Source organism: Terrapene carolina, unplaced genomic scaffold, assembly GCF_002925995.2.
Source record: "Terrapene carolina triunguis isolate 2854851 unplaced genomic scaffold, T_m_triunguis-2.0 Scaffold62, whole genome shotgun sequence".
In the NCBI taxonomy this organism is placed as follows: domain Eukaryota; kingdom Metazoa; phylum Chordata; order Testudines; family Emydidae; genus Terrapene; species Terrapene triunguis.
In genome coordinates this window covers 37,632,239-37,653,364 of record NW_020664413.1, presented here as the reverse complement: position 1 = coordinate 37,653,364, position 21,126 = coordinate 37,632,239, and the positions used below count along the sequence as shown (strand labels likewise).

The window sequence follows — 21,126 nt, the reverse complement described above, 5'->3', positions numbered from 1 at the left end:
TAACAGCATATGCACGAAGCTGGTCATGAACAGCAGAGGGCAGGAGAACAAAATAGAATTTTGTAAAGATTTTCTAGTAATTAACTCAAACATTTCACGTTTGAAATCATTTGGTTTTATTTTTAACTTACCTTATGAACAACCAAACTATTTAAGAAGTCGCTAACAATCTCAATACTCCAGGCTACGGTAGTCCAATCTGCTTCATCTCAATCCTCACTAAGCATCTGAACAAAACTGTACAGAAGACCCAAACACTTGCAGTGATAGTGCATCTCAGAATCTACATTCTTGTTTATTTAAGCAGTAAGTGCCCCAAAACCTAAGTACAACCATCTTTAAATCTACAACACAAAAATAGAAAATATTCAAAATGCACAGAAAAAACACTCAAAAAAAGTCATCTTAAATGTGATTAAAACGTCACGAGATTTTGCAATTAAGTAGCAATTATGGATGTGCTTCACAACACAATGTATAGAAATCTGCAAGTTTCCTGTACAGAAAGGTAGAATTCTCATGCTTGAGCAAGTCGTTCTAGGACCCTTCGGTAATCTGAAACAAGTTGCTGGAAGCTCTCTTCTAACTGTTCATGCTGCATATTTAGGTCTATTTGGTTCAACTGGTTCGTCAACTCCTCTGGTCTCAGACATCTTCTCATCTTCGCAAGTTCTCTTTGCTTTTTCTAAACAATTAAATAAACAGGTTTAAACTCAATGTCATCACCTTTATTGGCAGATATTTGTATTTTTAGAAGAAGTGAACAGCAGTAGAGTCTCAAAGGCTTATCCAAAAGGTGGTTATTGATTATATATTCCTTTTATTAGTATGTATTTCTTCCCAAAATGTCCCTATTTTTAAACAAGAGCAATGAGAGGCTGGGTAAATTCTCCTCATAAAACACTTTTTCCCTTGAAAGTCTAAACAACGAGGTCAATAATAAACTAAAAGAAAGTAGTATCCAGATTTCTGTATTTTTTCCTGAAGTTACGAGACTGGTAGTACTACTACTCATTTGTTTTTTATGCCACACAGGTGGCTTTGTTTGTGTGTGGTGTTGGTTTGGTTTTGAAAAAAATGTTATATTGACCTTAATTTTGGTAACCATCTGAACTGATACTACTTTATATATTACTCCTCTACCAGTATTAACCATGCCTATGTACTGTTATGCTGATCTTCTGCCAAACTGATATATTTCCCACATAATCTATTTAACAGCTACTAAAAACTAACTTTAACCACCCTTCCTCCACTACTTAGAAAATAATCCAGAATAAGCAAGGAAAGCCTAATAATTAGGATTTTTTTTGCATCAGATATATGTGGATGATCAATATTTGGGAACAGCAGTAAAACAGACCCACCCACACAAACACTAACAGAAGAGAATGATTAGTGGAAACACATAATGGGTCACTTGTTGCAAATAGAACAGAAAAGAATGCATCTCAAAAATGTTTCCTCACTAATTAGTAAGCTCCTCCACATACTCCCACCCCATTACCCATCAATAAATTATACCTAACTACTACCAACCCCCCCTCCCCAAAACCTATTAGGAATTTAAAATATTGATTAAAGATAATATGGGACTAAGTACTTCCTCAACGCTGATGTCCTCAGTCCACTTCCAGTTAGGAAAGTCAGGGAAATAAAGGAATTGCTATAGAGGAAGAGAGGAGGTGTCATGTAATCCAGTACCCTCTGGCCAAAGTAGCGTGCTTCAGAGCAAGTGATAAACCCCCACAAAATGGACCTAATTTTGCAATTATAGCATGAATGAAGACAAAAGGGAATTTCTGCCCCCAGGTGGTGATCAGTTTGTGCCTATACTGTACCCAAGGATTGAAATGCCTTTTGGTTTTTAAATTGCAGATGATATTCCTATGAATGTCTGTCTGTTCCTTTTATGTCTCAGTGCTACCAAGAGGCAGTCTATTTCCACAGGTTAATTATATGTTGAGAAAAAAAGTATCACATTTTAATTTAGAGTGGCCTCTTGTTCTTGTATTATAGGGAAAGGTTAAAAAGGAGCACTCAGCTGGCTCACTCTAGACCACTTGCTGTTTTACATACATCTCCTTTCTTGTACTTTCGCCAACGTAATAGAAAAAATATTAAAGAGAAGGAATTCTTTAGGCTGACCTCGAGTAAATAGCCTGAAATGATGGGATGAAAATGAGCAATGGAAACTATAGGCTGAATAGCAGGAAAAATTAGAGGTCTGGAACAGTTTCCCAAAGAAAGCCCACATCACTTGCGTTGTTTAAAAACTAGACTGGACAAAGCACTCACTAATAGACCAAGAACAGTCCAGCATCAGCAGGGAGGATGGACAAAGTGACCCCCCATTTTCCAAGCTCTGACTTCTAATTCATCTTTTTAGTCTCTCCTTCTATGGAGGCCCTAAACTAGATTTTCACTGCCTCTCTCTGGACCTTTTCCTTTAGTGTCTGGGTAATGAAGACCAAAACTGAACATAGCACTGAAAGTGAGGCTGTATTATCAAATATATACTGGCATGATTTCTAGCCTATTCTTTAAAACAGCCTAATGTTATTTGAGCACAGCTGTGCAGTAAGAGGACTTCATTGAACAGTACACATGTAGCCTAAGTCTGTTTCCTGAGATGTTAACTAATTCAAAACCTAGTAGCGTACAAGAGCATTCTTGTTACTTTCAGTGTGTTTTGTCCTACCAATGACTACTTTGTACTTCATCAAAAGTTGCCCAGTTCCTTAGTTTTGTTTGCTTCTTTCCAAGTTCTTCAAGTCGTTCCTAGTTTTGACTCATGTAATCTACAAATGTTACCACTTCACTATTCCCTGCCACTTTCCCCACCATTGTCCCCACCCGCTTAAAAATTAAATAGTGACCACCACTAGTCCTATTGATGATCTCTGTTCCTATTAACCTCCTCTCCATCAAGACTTGACTATTTATTTTCCTATCTCAATGAGTTCTTAATCTGTAATAGGGCTTTACCTCTTTCCTAGTGGTTATCAAATTTTCTTACTGTCCCTTGGGGACGGTCTTTATCAGAAAACTTTTTAAAGTAAAGATTAAAGTACCGTTTTTGCTATCACCACGAGAAGTTACCAATTCTGTAGCAAATGCACTTACTCTATATGAAAAGGAGCAGTAAGAAAAAGCTTAGTTTCCTGAACTTTCCACCTAAATGATCTTCTCCCAGCCTATCCCAATAGAAACGAATTGCAAGTATGTCAGAGCTGTCACATTTGGCTATGCAAGTAGGTCTGAAGTGGCACAGATGGGACATCATCTTCTCATGCTGCCACTCTGTTCTTCCTGGTAATACATTTTACAGACTAAAAGCTCTTACTTGGAAGCAGGAGTTAAACTGGGGGACTAAGTTCCATTCAGTGTTGAAAAAAGGGTCATCACTATTTTGGTCAGCTGAGCTCAAACATAATACTAGTTTCCACTGATATAAAGTGGCAGCATGTTGTGTCAAAGACACCCTTTCTGAGTGGGTTTTGAGTGTTGCTGTAGTAAGTTTTGGATATATCATCCATAGTGAGGGAGACCGTGTTCAATATATGGCATGTTAATATTCTAGTATTTGTGCCACCTGGCATTTGTTTTTCCAGTGGAACAGCACCATTATTTGTTTTTTAGTTCTTCATATTACCTCCCTACCACTACCAGTACTTTCACCTTTGGGATGGGAATAATTTAGTTTGTTAATGGAACAGTTTGCTAGTACCACACACTCCTGGTGCTGGCTTCTCCTCCTAAAATACTCTTTAGGACACTTTTCAGGTTTACTATATCCCATTCCTGTTTTTAAGATGTAATTACTCAGATGCACTGACCAATAAAGAGATAAATAATCAATGTATGTCAGAGTGAGAGAGCGCCTGCAACAATTTGACTCCATTATACTTCCATGATTACTTTCCCACTGCACTGTCACTAGAGAATTCTGATTTTCACTTATTCCCCCTTATACATTTTTTCCTGCAGCTTTTTCTGTATCTGTTGTCCATTAATCTAAGATTTTTGCACACTGCTTTCATCCTCCTATTTTGTGGGGCTGGAAAGGATTGAACCAGTACTCCTTGCCTTTCTACAGTATCTAATGGCCCACCACTTGGGTCATAGCAGTGTTCGTACATATTTTTCATAAAGGAACTAGCTACTGCAGTACACTGTTAGAATATTAATGAGTGCATATATCATGATTTCACAGATCTGTGTCCTAATGTCCAATATGAAAATACCGAGAAAAAACAAGCACTTATTGCTGTTCTTGTCTTTTCCTCAGCTCTACATGGAAGTATATAAATTAGCGATTTTCTTCTAATCAAAAGTGTATAGTTAAAAATCTAAATGCTATCAGAAGTGAAAGTATTGAGATGTCAGTTATTTAAATGTTCATGTCTGCAGTTCAAGTTTGGTCAGTCTTCATGAGCCAATATTTTTACATTAGTCGACAACAGCTCTGTAAGGACTGAGAAGTCAGAGATAGCTGTTCCAGATAAAAGTTTCATGTGAGAAAAATATATTTTGTTGAAAGCAAGCCATTCAGAATTGCAATGCTTTTAAGAGATGTGTTCAGTGTTTTTATCTCCCCATTTGTATACATATGCACTTCTCATTTCTGCTTCAGACAGGACCACTGCTTTGTCTCTCCACCTCACAGTACCACCATTGGTACTTCTACAACAATAGTATCTAGCTGAAAAAAAGGTATTCATGCATCACCAGCACTACAATCATAGTCCTACATGCCTAGTACATTAGCAATGAATCACCCTTTGTGATGCCTATGTAATTATACTGTCTCTGGTAAAACAGAGAAGAAAAATTCTTAAGAAATTTCAGTCTCAAAGTAAAAGCCATTCTACACACCACATATTGCTTTTACACTCATTTCCCAGAAAGTAGAGAAAGATAACAATATTTTGGATCTTAGAGCCTTTCACGTAGACCTGGGCTCCCATCCCATGAGAATTTTCAAGATATCAAAAACTTTTCCCATACCAAATCAAGATGAAAAGTCGGAATCTTGAAAATTTCTGTGAACCAAAAATCAGGAAAAAAATGTAGAGTAGAACAACTGAAACATTTCATTTTCATAATTTTGAAATGTTTGTTTTGATTTAGATCTTTACATTTTACTATAAGGTAACAAATTTCTAAACAAAAAGTCATTTTGAACAGAAAAATTGAACTTGCATTTCAAAACCATCAAAATGAGGTTTCAACATTTTTGAAATTTTCAAAAAAAAAAAATCTGAAATGGGAAATTCATTTAAACCATCTCTTTCCTGCAAAGAGTTTAGGTTTTGACAAATTGGCATTTTTTGATAAAAAATGTTTAGCTGAAAACTTCCAGACCCAGCTGCACTTTCAAGTAATTTTTATTTTATTTTTTAAAGAAAGGAAGGAGGGAAAACAGTTGCCCATTTCCTTTCACCAGTTCAGTCACCAGTATAATTGTTAACGTTTTTTCAGTCTCACTCGCCGCACTATTCTTTGCAGCCTCCAAGAAGCTGAAATAAAAAAAAAATTCAATCTCCCCTCACACCTACAGATCCAATTTCTTTGAAAGTTATTTAATTGGAACAGTATTACCTATGAATTTAAGCCTAATATTACTCATTCTTAAAACAATTAATTTTTCAGAAAGGCAGGAAGGTAAAGTGTAGTTGTACTTGGAAATAGTGACTTTGTTGAAGTGGCATCATGAGGGTCCACGTTAGTTGAAGTTATTTTAAGATCAAATTTATTCACATTTTTTATTTCTCTATAAACTACCAAACAGAGATATTACCGTCAAGTTAAAGTCTTTCTTTTCTCATTGTCACCTGTAAGATTCTGCATGCCAAATTCTGCCTTTACTTATACCTGTGCAACCGGTTACACCTGTGCAATTCCACTATATTCATTGGCATTACACAGGTGTAAGTGAAGGGACAATTTGGACTGCAACTGAATGTGTGTAATGTGACGTTTTTGTTCCTTACTTGCAAGCTGGTAGTTTCCTACCAGTATATATCTAATCCAGCTCATAGCTGTTGTCACAAAAGCAATTCTCTAGAAGATTCGAGACACCAATTTCCAATCTACAAAGGCAAGAGGTACCTCAACATACTCCCAGTAGATACTTCAAAATCTTAAGCAAAACATATCCACATCTAACAATAAGTGCCCAGCAACAGCAATCAATAATAACTTCAAGGAGAGAATAAAATAATTGCTGGACTGGGTAGATGATCAATTTATAGTGAAAGGAATTGTTCCATTCTCCTACTATCATCAATCCACCAGTCCTGGCCCAACTGGAAATTAAACAGTAAGGAAAAGAATACAGGAACAAGAAAAGGGTCATCTTGCAGGACCCAGTAACAAAAAGCAGCATCCAACAAGGCTACAATATCAGTTTTGTAATGCTTAGTAAAAACAGCAGAAACAACCAGGTCACAGCCATGAAAAGCTTGTAAGATGCTGTTTCTGACGCTATCATCGGAATAGTTGGTTGTGCTCTCAAAGTGGAAGTTTTTCTGCTGATTGTGAGACCCAAACAATAGCAGAACAAACTCATCTTGCTATATTGGTCTTGATGCTTTGAGGCTTTTCATGATCTCCATAAAAAATGAAAAGGCAATTCTATCTGCAGAAAGATTTTTGTTCTGTCCAGATAGTACTTTTTAGCCTTCTTAACATCCAGAAGGTGATGGTGAAGCTCCAAAGGGCAACATGGATAGTTGGAACATAAGCCTTTGTGAACTCAACACCCTTGGGGGTGGGGGAAGAATGGGACAACAACCCCCTGCAAGACCTTGACAAAAGCTTTTTTAAAAATAATATTTTTAAAGATTAATGCCAAAGGGGGCACACGAGGCTGCAAGTGCAGAATACAGTGGTAAATCTTAGTTTTAGAGTCTCATCCAGATTTCAGGATAATTCTCCCAGATCCCTTGAGTAGGCAAGAGTCCAGAAAGTTCAGCTTCTTGGGGTGGGATATTCTAATCTAAAGTGTTCAGTACTAGCCTGAAATCTGCATGGACTTCAATGGGAGCAGAGTTAAGCTAATACAGAGTGCTTTGGAAAATACCACCCATCGTCTCCAGGTTTGGGTGCCTGATTAAGCCCAAGTCAGGAGATCTCTGGTTACTGGGCAGCTTTAAGAGATCTTGCCTTGACATATGAAAGCCAAAATCTACAGTTCAGTAGAAAAGCCCAGTTCAGGCCACTTTTCATGGCAACTTTAGCTAATGATGGATGGCATGAAGGCACAGAACTTCCCACTTGAAGGAAAAGGTGTCCATCTTCCAAGCAGACTTCTGTCAGTGCTGGGAGTAGAAACAAGAACTTCATTGTTGTAGAAAAAGTTCCATCTTGGGGACCCCACAGGTGGGGGGGGGGGGGAGATGACCCAGGGGGGATAGGTGTGTAAAACATGTTGGTTTAACTTAATTACTACTCTTTGGCATGGGCACTTATTGAGAGATCCCTGCACATAAAACTGTCTGCTTCTTATGACGGCCTTTCAATACAAGACATAATCCTGATCACCTCTATACAAAGAGGCAACACTGCTTAGGGTCTGGCAACACTGCTTAGGGTCATTCTGTTGCCACAATCTGTAAGAATTTATAGATTCTAGGGAAAGAGTAAATTTCTTCAACGCATACCAGATGAACCCAAATTCTAGTCAACTGATTCTCCAATGACCATTTTCCTGGGAACACTTTGGCCAGCACATCAGGGAACCTAAATGGGTACACCAGCTTCTGAAGCTTGCTGCTTTGGAGATCCTGATATGTCAGTTCCAAGAGTGGGTTCCCCTGGAACAAGTTGTTTGGGGAAGTAAATCATTGAGGAACAAACTATTTCTGTTGAAATGGGAGACAACAGTAGAAATTATTTTCTTATTGGTCTCCTAACAAGAGCATTGATTGATGGATCCTCTTGCCATCAGGCATGGGTGGAAGGAGAACTGAAGAGATGAAGGGAACAATGCCCAGTAGAGAATAGGCCTACTAATGAGCCTGAAGTAGAGAGTAAGCATCCACAATGAAGCTGTATATGTAATGTACAGGGACTGTGCTGATCCAGCATGTATAGACATGGAGTGTGATGTTGGCTCCAAAAAACTTTTATAAAGCTGCCACCATAACAGCAGCTGCGGGCTGTACCTCCCTGCAGTTGGTGGATTGGGTACAGTATGAGAACAATTCCACTGATGTCTTGGAAGAAACACAATTCCAGCTCACTATTGCATGCAGTGTGTTGGTTCTGCAGGGCAAATAAGAGTTAAAACAAACAAAAAATTATTCTTCTGACCAAAGTAAGCAGATCTTACTTTGAATACTCACATGGAGCACCTCAGCTGAGAACGTACTGTTTTTACATAGTCACTTTTCACAGCAGAATCATATTTTAAGTCACAAATCCTTCAATGGTCACAAAACAAATCCTCTGCTTATTTTGCTGACAGTCTACTTCCATGCTCTTTTAATATCCTAAATAGAACACTTCAAAAAAAAAGTTATAATTGAGTCATCAGCCCTCTCTCTATGATCTCTCTTGGAGAAAGTTTTCTTCCCCCTTTTGATGCCCTACATGACTTCATAAGTAATCCACAGCCTCAACTTCAAACAATTATATTCTCCTGTTCATTTTCATACCAAATCTTTTGCTTTTTAAAAGAATTGTTAAGAAGAAAAGGAATGTCTTTAATTATAGCAATTATATTCATCACAACGTTCTCAACTTCAGCAGTCCCTTCAACTCGTGGACCAGTAAGAACAGATGTGGTATCTTAGTTCAGTATTTTCAAAATGATCTCTTTGTTAACATGGACAATTCTAAAGGAGTGAAAGTGTTACAGAATTTTTGGTTTTGATTTTCTGCACTCACTTCATTAATCTAGGAGAGAGCTGTACGATGGAATAGGTCTATCATGAGACTGAGAGTTGTGGGTAGTTTGCAATATTCTGCATTTATACAGCCTGTTCAACTGAAGATCTCATAATGCTTTATAAATATAAGACCTTACCACCAGTAAAAGAAAGGTATTAAGAGTGTAAGTTGTATACATCTCTGTGATGTAAAGATGAGAAAAATGTTTGATAATATGAAAAGCTGTTTAACAACAGGTTATAATTTGGAAAGTGAGGTAGGTACAGGTGAGTTAGTTTAACTGCAATTGTTTTGAGAAGTGGTTTTTGGAAACAGCATGGCTGAAATTTATTTATTCAACCACAGAAGTAATGCGCTTGTTATTTCAAACTATACTTATGACTAAGATATACAGCAAAACCTCAACTGTTAATTAGTGAAAAAATGGGTATGCAAGGGTGGTCATGTTTCAAGAATGTGAAATGTGAAAACTAACTTAAAACAAAACTTATGTTAATTCAGTACAGAAAAAGTATATGAACCCCAGCACACGGATTTACAGAAACGAAGCAAAAACCATGTTTCTTTAGTTCTGGAGTAAGTGTTAAAAGGTACTTAAGACATATACACCTTATATGGGCCAATCAATCTTTTTTTGACGTCCAACCTATAGCCTCTGGACTGTTCTGGATCACCCATGTCTGTTGCACGTAATCGGAGAATTTCATAAACCCGTCTTGTGTGTTGCTAATCAAAGGGAAAAAAAGGAGAACAGTATGAATAATAATGTTATAATTTCCAAGCTTATTGCTGAATGATTTAAGAAATGAAAAGATGTGAAAATGCTACATGTTCAATTATTTTGCTTAAGATGTTACATGTATCATGAGAGATTCAAAGGGCAGTGACAGAGACTTGATTTTCCTCCCCCCATCACTTCCTTACTTCTTTGGTACTTCCTAACTAACAAGTTTGGCAGCTCACTCAGTCTTCTACCAATGTTTCTTCTAAAATAATTCCCGCCATGCAACCAATGCCTTTAATGCACCCCAGAATCCTTTGTACCAGCTGCAGTAGCATTTCAGAAGCAGCATTGCTCAGTTGCAAAGGATTCTACCACTCAGAGTCACAAAGGCATGAGCTGCACAGGAGTTCATCTAATTAATTGGCAGAAACCCTGCAGCCAGAGTTGAAAGACAGTTTGGGACTGGTCTGTTGGTGGGCAATTCATAATACTGTGGTTCCATTGCTAATTTGGAGCTGCTCCACTTGCTGCTTTCCTCACAGTTCTGTATCTAAGCACGGAACAGCAATTTTTAAATTAAACTATTTAGGAGATGGGGAGAGAGGATCGGACAAAAACCCCAAACCAGTAAAGTGAGGCAAGTCAAGGTAGTGATGCAATTGTATTTAGCGAAATTCACAAATTTGAAAATAAAAAAATAAAATAAAAAAAGTTTCCTGTTGCCATTATACCATTACATTTCTGTTGCATCTATTCTATAGCTTTTGGGAACATTGTTCTAGAGGAAAATGTTTTTGTCAGTCCCTAGAAATAATGGGCAATGAAGCATTATTTAGAGGAAAAGAGCAAATTTCTGGTTATGTTAACGGGTTTTATTAACTTTTATTAACTCGATTTATTAACTTAAGAAATGAGTTAAGAAATTTCTTTACTCAAAATGAATAGTTTAATAAAATTGCCTACTACCTCTTAAAGCCTCACAAACCTACAACAAAATATGTGCAATCAAGTTACATATTTTCAGAATTTAAAAAGATTTTATTCTGCCTTTATTGTATGTTCTTTAAATAGAGATGGAGCCTTTGATACGCTTATTATTTCTACATGTTTAGATAAGTTTTCATTTAAATATTAATCCATTCAAATGTAATGTCCCATAGACATGCAAAAGGTCTGCACTCTGCTCTCCCCTTACACCACTATGTAGTTTTAATCTGTAAAATATGGGTTCACTTTTCGTTTTTACTTAGGTCTCAGTATTTTCAAAGACTTCATAAAAATCAGAGGTTCAAATAAATCAGAGTATCCAGAAAAAGTTAAGGGAAGAAACAGAGTTCCTGCAGAGCTCCTAAGCAACTCTGCAGCTCCTCTCCTGCAGTTTAAACACTCCATAAGGAGTTTACCACCACCAGTCTTCAGCAGCTTAGAATCTGCCTTTTAGTATTTCTAGAATCTGCCTTTTTTCTACATTTTAGTATTTTATTATATATCCAATTAAAACATATTTTATTTGTATAAACACATGGTTCCTCCTAGTCAAGCCTTATGTCAAAATACTAATGGTACCGTACCAAAGCATTGTAGGAAAGACATTTTTTTTTTTCTAAAACCATAGTAAGCTAGGAAATGTTTCATTTCCAAATGCACTCCAGAAATATGCTGCATGTAAACCAGGAGGTGTGTGTTAGAAACTTGAAGAGCAGAGTAGCTGTGTTTGTGAAAACTTTTGAATACTAAGCACTAGATTTGATTAGATTAGGACTGAGTATACTTGTACAGATTTTAAAATACCTTATTTATTTTCAGTTTCTGTTGAGCCTCTGTCACCATTTCTTGACTGAATCCTTGCATTAGCTTCTCGGGGGAAAAGCAAGGCAGATCTTGGCAGAGCTTCACAAGTACAAAGTCTCTGAGTTTCACATAGTTTTCAGATGGATCTTCAGCTGGAAAGAATATAGAACTATACAGTAACTATGAACTTTCTGTAATCTGTTCTTTTTTCAAGCATCTAATTATCTGATACTTTGGGAAACTTACTAAAAGTAAGGACAGACAACATCCTTAAAACACAGAAACAAAAGTATACATAACTGTACTTCATTATTCACCCATATTTTGGGTACTGCCATAATATAAACATACCTAAATAAGACAAGTTTAAAAAAGATCACAGTGGGCCACAAATTCTTAAAATTTTGTTTTAAAAATGTATCTAAAAGACCTAGTATACAATGTCCTTACACATTCAGCTATTGTCCAACATAAATTCTCAGTTTCTTTTTCTGAGGTTAAGACTAATTTCATATCTAACTCTCCTTCTATCCCACAGAACTTATATTGTATGAGTTCAATGGGTGATTTTTCTTACAAAATCTGTTGTAATATGTAAGGCACTAAAAGGTGAGTTGGACCAAATATTGATCTCAGTTCTTCCTTGCTTTAAACTCAGTGGCATCTGCCTCCCAATGCCTGGAGTATGACCATTTTTTGTGATTTAAAGGTGGTTATTATAGTACAAGTCATAAGAATTGGATAACACTGAGTGAAAATAATCTCCAAAATATACCAATTGTAAATGTCAACTATAGAAAAATAATAAAAGCTGCATGGAGATGAGAACCATGAAATGGCCAAGACAGCCAACAGCCGGTGTAAGGAATGCAGTGTCTATACAGACACTGTGTCACCCTAACTGCTTGTGGAGGTGAAGTTGTTATGTTGGTATAGTAGGGCACTTACATCGGTGGGACAGAGCTGTAGTGTGTACACTGATATAATTAGGTTGACGTATGATGCCTTATGTTGACATAACTGTGTAGTGTAGACCAGGCCTCAAGTTGTCAAAAAAAATTTAAAAAGCTATCTACCTAATAACAACAAATATAATCATAACAGCATTGGGTTTGTTTTCATTATACCTCAGGCTATGATAGGGTATTCAGGCAACTATAGTGATATAGACAGGAACACACCTACTCCATTTCAATGAAGGATAGAAAACGGAAAAACCTCCTGTGAGATTCTAATTTAAAAATGACTCACTATTAGTGATATTTTATTTGGAATCTGATAGTCTATCATGATACATGCTTCTCTGTAAGCAAAAGGAGTTAACTCTATTCAAATCATAGCTCTGGAGAGCTACCGGGAGTAGGAAGTGGGAAGGAAACTTAAAAAGACATGAATCAGCTACAATGCAAACCAGCATGAAGTCATTTGTGAAGACTTATTCCCACCTATGAACTACTCAGCAGGAAACGTTTACAAAACCACTGCAAGCAGTTTTTACTCCCTTACTAAACCTTCATAGACAGGTCTCTGACAAAAAGTTTATCTGAAAGAAACACTGGGCTCCCCAGAGCCTGGGAGCTGCTTTTGATCTCTAACCTGTGGAATTCAGTGCTACAGGCAGCCAGATTCACATAATAATTGGATTTTTTAAAGGGTTGATAAATATCTGACCATTAACACTCGTGATTTAAGGATAATCAAGTGTCATGCTTCAGGGTATAAACTGACCACATAAACAGGGTCAAGACAGAATTTTTCCATCACACATACAGTACTGCACAATTGGCTAGTTATTTTCTTGGAACAGGATGGGAAAAGGCTTCTGATCATTACCAGCGAAAGTGTATCAACTTGGTGGACTAATGGTCTACATTTGTATGGTGAGCCTTATGAGCCTATCCTGCAAGGAAGGCAAGAGGATATGCAGCAGAATTAATTTTGATGAAAAGGAAAAACTGGAGACTGATTTTTAAAAGGACAGTAAAGGTGAAACTGGTGAATTAGAGTAAGACAAAAAGAGGTGGGAAATTCCTCCGTAATAAGCACTGTTGGAAGTACATTTCACTTACGTGGGCCATGACTGCAATTTAGAATCTGGCTTCTGTGACTGAAACTAAATGTAGGAATGGACTAGTCACAAAAAATGCCAAGTCCAAGTAAAATATATATGCAAGCTGAAGACAAGTTAACTGCTTCCAACTCACTCCAACCAAGCAACAATTTTATAAATCCACATTATCTTGTACTTCTCATTGAGTTTGAGGCCCCTTCCTTACCCACCTTATAACTATAGATTCCATCTAATTTTCATAATTTCCTACCCATCTTATGCCTGTCCAGCCCAACTTTTCCCTAGCAGCGGCAATGAGAAATGAATGAAAAGATGAATTTCTCTCTCTATACCCTTTAAACTCTGTGTAGAAAGCATCATGGTTCCTAGCTGATTATTCCACAGGGCAATTTAAAATCTGTTTTGGAACAGTTTCACTGGGTCAGAACACATACCACACTGTGCGCACTGAGGGACAGACTGGTCATCTGCCTTTTACATCCTGGTTCCATCTCTTATGTAATGCTATGCTGAATACCTTTTGTCAAATGTTTCATTTGCTTTGCCATAATCAGATTTACTGGATTATATGAAAGGTTTTATTGTATAACTAGAAATCACAGCATTTTAATTAACAGGAAATTAGATACACATTTTACATAACAGTAAACAAAAAAAATGTTTGTAAGTGTTTGTGATGCTTCAGTGAGGTTTCTGTGACTTGTATTGAAGTTCAGAGACCAGATATCCTATATGTATTAGTTGATAACCCTGCAGCACTGTGTAGAAGGAAAGCAAACATGTCTTATTGTACTTAATGTTTCTCTTTGAATATTTTTTTTAAAATATCACAATTAGATGTTATTTGTACAGCAGTAGCACCTAGAGTGGAGTGTTATTCTACTTGACACGTTCTCACAGTTGTTTATCATACTGTGCACTAATATATGGGCTACTGATACAGTATTTCTCCTGTGGTTTCATATGCCAATTCCCTTCCCTGTTATAAGCAGCACATACCTCTTCTTTTTATATTCTTTTTCTTTCTTCTCTACCCTGCAATCCCATTAATATTTTTCAGGTATTCATGCAAGGTCATCACTGACTTCATGCAGATCTTCTATCAGTCTACTACCCGTGTTCCTGGGACACCAGACTGCTGTATATGTTTCCAGTGGTTGAAAGACTCTGGCCTTCACATTAACATGAATATTTTACCATCAGTATATTTTCTGATTTGCTGTTTTGTTTAAAAGGAACAAACTCATCAAGGAGTTTGAGAAAGCTCAATCTCTTGGCAAACTCAGCTGTGTACCTCACAATAAAATAGCTAATTAACTCGTAATCCTTTCATGCCAGGGATTGGATTTTCCTGGTGTGCTGTTCTCTGTAAGTACAGGATTTAAAGAGTTGCATTATATGCAGTTCTTCTGTAAAACAGGGTAATATTAACCCTGAAGTAAACTGAAGCTAAATCTTCAAAAGACCATTTGATTCTGACAGATGAATGCAAAAGTTAGGTTGCAGGCTAACAGGCAGCAAATGCTCCAAGTTTTCTCTAATTGAATTCACATCTCTAATAAAACAAGCATTCACATACCTGTTATATCAAGCACTGTTGGAGAAGACATATAGTATCTATGAACAGTTTCAAAAAGCTGAGCACCATGGCCTTCTCCTTGGAATGGTGGCAATATCAGCATCTGGCTACAGACAGAAAGGATTTTTTTTTTTAAAATTAAAAAGGGACTTAACTAGGAAACAATACAACTGAAACATTTAAATATGTTGGGTTATGATCAATGTTTTATTTAAGGATTAAAGCTAATTTATGGTGATTTGGGGGCTAAAACATGTAACAATTTTTTAAAAATTGCTAAAATAGTCAAAACTGGTTTGAGAGTCCACCCTGCTACAGAAGGCAACAATGAAACAAATCAGTGCATAGCCAGCTAATAATGGGGATTTTTTTTTTTTTTTTAAACAAATCAACACCATTATAAACAAGTATTGGGAACTTCAGCAGTTCCCTCTTCTGAAATAAAAGGGAAGGCACGTGTTATGCTGCCAATTACCTTACACGTGGCCGGGTTTTGTCTGGGTACACATAGTAATTATAGACTGTCATGTAGCCTACGGTCGCAAAGAGCGTAGCTCCATCCTTATTATACTTCTCAAATCTGCAGATAAAACAGAAAGCCAAGCAGGTCAATTACAGTCGCGCTCCCATGCAGTGTCCATTTTCTTTTCCATTCTCCAACTGAATTTTCAGTGTCAGCAAGCTACTCTGTGAGAGCCCAATGGGTACACCTGCTATGTTCTGAATGTACAATTCACTTAATTGGTGTGCAGCAACTTGGATAAATCAGGCCTCTTTACAGCACTTTAGTGCACTTGCCTATTATAAAGATGAATAGGTGGCAAGTAAAAGAAAACACAGGCAAAGCTCATTTTACTGTTTAAGCCTACATTCAGGGCTCTAACGGACAACAGCATTTAATTCAGCTCTATTCTCAAGGTCTCCTAAAGCATAATGGAGAAAAACTCAAGCCTGATAAACAATGGTTTTTCTTTCCTGGGAAAAATATCATTATACTGTCCCAATAATTGGCCAGCCACAATTAAAATGCAGGCTTTGTGGAGGTAATAAGTTCCACTGTTGCTTTAGAACTGTACTTACACTAGAAAGTAGTTCCATCTTTCATCATCCACGTCAATAAAGCTAGCAGTTTCAATAAACCACATCAAGAAGGTCTGAAGCCTTTCATGATATTCTCGAAAGCCTGGACATGTCATGTCAGCCTAGGGAAAAAGCCAGGAGAAGTCAGGTGAAACTCATCACCGAGGTAAAAGAGAAAGCCTGCAGAATACAATTAAATACTCCTGTGGGAAAATATTTATAAGCAGAATACTCTGGTTCAACTAGACACACACTGAAAAAAGATTTGGTAAAATAATGATGTTTATACATTGCAGTTACAACAGATTACTAAAAATACATCACTACAAAACCAAGCTATATCTGTTTGTCCTAAAGGATCTATTTGACTTTTTTCATACCTGATATATCTGATATGTTATGTCTTCTCCTGCTTCCTCATTATGAACTGAATATGTGTGTAGTAACGTTCCAAAGGGCTTAAAATTAACCTCCTTTTCCAGCAAAGAGACAAAGTCATCTGTGCTTGTGCAAAACCCAGGAGGGATGATTTTTCTAATTTTGCTTTCTACATCATCTGCCTACAGAATAAAAGAGTGAGAAAGAGAGACAAAAAAAATCAAAAGCTAGTATTCCACACACAATATTATGAAAGCATAGTTCTACTGGGAAAAACAAATTATTGTAAAAAGTACCCCGATACAAAAAGAAAAGTTGTTCAGAAAAGTGCTCAGTACCAGGGTGAAGGAGGGCAATGCCTTTCATTGCTTAACAATGACCCTTCTGGCAGATGAAGCAGCAGCATTAAAGGGTTCCAAAAGGAGTTTGGTCCAGTCATTGTCTCACGGTAGCTATAATGTATGCCCAAAGGGCAATGATGTGAAATGGGGAAAGACTGGAAGTGTTGGGGGGATAGTCCTCAAAGCTGTCGACTAGTAAGGGATTTTTTTGATAGGCCAATTTTGAACATCTACTCTGTTAAGAGAGAAGATACTGTGTTGATAAACACCAATGAAGATGGTGGGATAAAAGGGAGGCTGTGAACTGGGAGAGACATAGGAATTCCTGCTTTCCCATTTGCCAGCTTGTGATGGATGTGGTGCAATTACTCTTCAAAGTAAGATGCTAGCTCCACTTACTGTTCCTTAAGACTCTCTTCAGCTGGCAAATCTTTGAAACTGCACTGACTGTGGTGTGCTCTTCCATGATACTGCTTTCTCCAAGCCAAGCAATGGCAGCCAGCAAAAGGCATAGGGGAGGTAACTGAGAAAATGGCAGTCCTAGTAAGAGGGAGTGGCAGCTAGCGCGCGCTCTCTCTCTCTCACACACTCTTGAAATGCATGCTTAAAGGACCAACTACAATAAACATTACAAATTCAAAGAAGGAGAGCCTATCTCCTAGCCAAAATATTTTTTAAAAATTAAATTTGAGACAAAATGATATTACACAGAAATGAAACAGGACAATTTTCAACAACTTGGATTTGTAACCTCAAGATGGGGGAAGGGGAGAGACATGAGTCTTGAGAGCAAATTTTAATTCAGAGATTAAAATTACCTTTGTTAAATGACCACAGTGAATGTTAGAGGCTATCAGCTGAGCAGACTTCATAATCCTTTTCAAACTCCCAAAGACCACTTGATTGAATACATTTACTACTTCTCTTTAACCATGAATATTTGATGAAGTTTCACAATAACGTATTACTGCTTCTCACCAGGCAATAAAACTTAATGAATTGGTCTCAACTTAACAAAAACCTAACCCCTCAATACAACCCCTAAAAGCCTGACATTACATTCAACAAAATGAGCTTACATTCTATTCAAACTTTCCTCTGAACAATGAACCCAGGTTTTTACTTAATGGAGTTTGCCGTGAGTTCAGCTGTAATGTTTGTATTGTATCTATTTCCACAAGGACTGACACAAGAACACTGTGTTAACTTACTAAGCAGCTCTTTCACACCGTTTACATGCATGATGGGTATTAGTTCTAAACCAAGACCCTTGCTACTTAGCATTCAAAACAGGGAAATTAAGATGCTTAGGACAAAATACACTACAAAAGGCTAATACAACATGCTACTAATTCCTGTCCTTTCAACCACAGTCCCCTAAGTAGAAGTAATGCACCTGCAAATGAATAGCACTTTATCATCATTCAGTTAGATTTTTAGGACAGAAAACCATGGATGGAGTTCAGCACAAACAAGATTTATTCTCAATGGTTTGGTACTACCAACATTTATATTTAACTTGCTTTATATTTATAAAAAGAGCTATTAACCGGTTAAGATATAGCTCTACAATACTTTGTCTAAGAGCCTATTTTAAATCCATACATCAGTCTTTGCATCCATTTTATTCTCAAGACAAAGAAGGTGCATTTACTAGAACCTTTTCTGTTCTCTCTACAGCAGTATTTGATAAATATTTTTTCCCTGGAACCATTAATTTAACTGAATAATGGATCAGGCAAAACAAAAATTATGCATTTGTTTAAGATCAACGCAATGTAGTTACTAACAAAAGAACAATATAACAGAGTGCATGTGTGTATTAACATTAATAGTGTTAACATTTTTCACAACCTATTTATCTAGCCATAAAATGGTAGTCATGCCTTGTGAACTATTATATGTATTAAATGTATTAAAGTACTTATGCTTGCACAAGCTGACAAAATTGCAGAAAACTGCAAATCAACATTTACAATAAAATTGTTTTTGTATTTCTGGAAAAATACCATAAAATAGAAACACAGTCATCCATTCAATGAACGCTTACAGTAACTCCTCACAGTATGGTTTATACATATATAAAGGACCAACCATATGGTTTATACATATATAAACCACACATTTATATATGTATTATATATATATAAATACTACACACACACACCTCTACCCCGATATAACACGAATTCGGATATAACGTGGTAAAGCAGCGCTCCGGGGGGGCGAGGCTGCACACTCCAGTGGATCAAAGCAAGTTCAATATAACGCGGTAAGATATTTTGGCTCCCGAGGACAGCGTTATATCGGGGTACAGGTGTATATATATAGAAAATCTAGAAATAGGAGAAATTATGTTCAGCATGATCCATTAGTTATTTGTTGATTCACTGTGCTTAATATGTATGTTTGAGAGTGTGAGTTCCCTCCCATGTACTCCACAGAACAGCAGCAGCAAACTTTCTTACGTGGCTAGTCCAGTGGTGGTGAGGAGGACATTGCAACTCTTTCCCCTACTGAAATTAAGAAGATACATCAAGCTGTTTGAATATGATCAACACTTCCTATGGGAGCCCTCATTAGCGACTACCATAGTGGAAAAAAAGCTACAGAAAAAATCTAAAGCAAGCTCTGCATAACAAATAAGATTTACAGTCATGGCTAGAAAAGCTTTATTTTGTTTGCAGAAGACAGAATAGGTAATTCTTTATAAAAAGTTGTATTCCTCACATTGCTTAGAAGTTTGTGAGGTTACCTCTTATAAGGGAAAACCCAGAATCCTCAATTTGGAGTGGTGGTAGACGTATAAAGTCCTGATTTTCAACTATTTTGTTTTGCTATATTTGAATATGAACTACCTGAAAGCTCAGGAATAATCACATCTGGGATTTTGGCTCAAGCACATGGCTAGTAATTTAAATCTGCACATATATTTTACTAATTTTTGAATTCATTTATGGCAGCATCCATATTCAAGAATCATTTCCCCCTTGTCATGGACTGACCATTGCTTCCTTTAATTTCAGGGTAGGATTCAGTTCCCTGAAATCCTTCCATTTGACAGTATCCCACAGGACTTCTAACTCCTATAAATGTATGCAACCACCAAAACGTGTTATGTTAAAATAAAAAAAATCCTTTGAAAAATATCCAGAAAAACTGAAAAAATCCCAGAATTTTCTGTAAATTAGTTTTCTTCCTGCCCTTACTCATGAATAAGCTTTTAGTATGCTTTCTTCTTGAAGACCAAGAATATTAAGTGGAAGGGAAATAAGGATCAAGCCCTTTTAATAAATAATAATAATAAGGGAGTTACTGCAATTCCCACAAGAAATATTTTCCATTAAAACTGAAAGTGTCAGTGGGCTTCCGCACTGGCACTCAGGAGACCTGGATCCAATTCCCAATCAAATATATATTATTCTTTGGCATAGGAAAGATTATGGCTCTCCACTCTAGTGAACTGAAACTTTGTCGGTTAAACCAATGATGCAGCATGTATCTACTAGCTATGCCATCCTGTTTCATATTCACATGTGACCGGTACGATACAGCTGCACAGCATTTTGGATATAATCCCAAGGTTCCTGGTATAGCTCTCTACTACAGTTGTTTCACGGAGATTTTGAAAGGTGTTTGGTGAGCTCAAAAGAATTATGGGAGAGAATAAATTCTCAGGCCCTGAACACTCAATTATCAGTTCCTGTTCAGGAATAAAGACGTCTGCCAGAACTTCTGGAAAGGCAACTGCAAGGTGGTAGAGTGTGGGCTTCATATCTGTGCAGGAAGCAAGGCCTACAGTTGATGGATTTTTTTGCTTTAATTCCTCTCCCCCTGCAGAGACACTGTCTCTGTACCGTGCTTTAGAATAATGATTACTTTGTGGAGTGATGCTTTTATTTTTGGATCATGACTACAGGTAGGTGGGACAGATGTTCTCAGCACCTAGGATAAACAGCTATGGCTGTCTAACTTCAGAAGGAAGAGACTTCTGTACCTCTGTGGTAAGCTAGTACCAACACTGCAGCACCAGGGCCAGAACAGAAAAGAGTGACTAGCTACTCTTGACAGTTATGGTTAAGTTATGGTTACCAAGTCCACATTAGGTACTGCTACCTACTGCTAACAGAGATCTGAACAATTAGAGAACTAACTATTCCAGAGCACATGATGGAACTCCAGTGCCTGTTCTTAATCAGTCCAGGAGTACATCAGCCTTAATGACAGTGAAAGTGATCAACATAGCAGTTACAAACAGGGACCA

General features: G+C 37.1%; 1 protein-coding gene across 1 annotated transcript in view; it reads right to left on the bottom strand.

Annotated features, from left to right (window-relative positions):
• Nucleotides 1-264: 264 nt before the first annotated feature.
• The window catches only part of HAT1 (histone acetyltransferase 1), a 41,365-nt gene continuing 20,503 nt past the window's right edge, over nucleotides 265-21,126 (bottom strand). The window contains exons 5-11 of the mRNA XM_024210061.1: nucleotides 16,524-16,703; nucleotides 16,144-16,265; nucleotides 15,539-15,643; nucleotides 15,064-15,170; nucleotides 11,414-11,565; nucleotides 9,508-9,624; nucleotides 265-685 (exon numbers count right to left, since the gene is read on the bottom strand). Coding sequence (XP_024065829.1) covers nucleotides 518-685; nucleotides 9,508-9,624; nucleotides 11,414-11,565; nucleotides 15,064-15,170; nucleotides 15,539-15,643; nucleotides 16,144-16,265; nucleotides 16,524-16,703 — 951 coding nt within the window. The 3' untranslated portion in view covers nucleotides 265-517. The remainder of the gene's footprint in view (nucleotides 686-9,507; nucleotides 9,625-11,413; nucleotides 11,566-15,063; nucleotides 15,171-15,538; nucleotides 15,644-16,143; nucleotides 16,266-16,523; nucleotides 16,704-21,126) is intronic.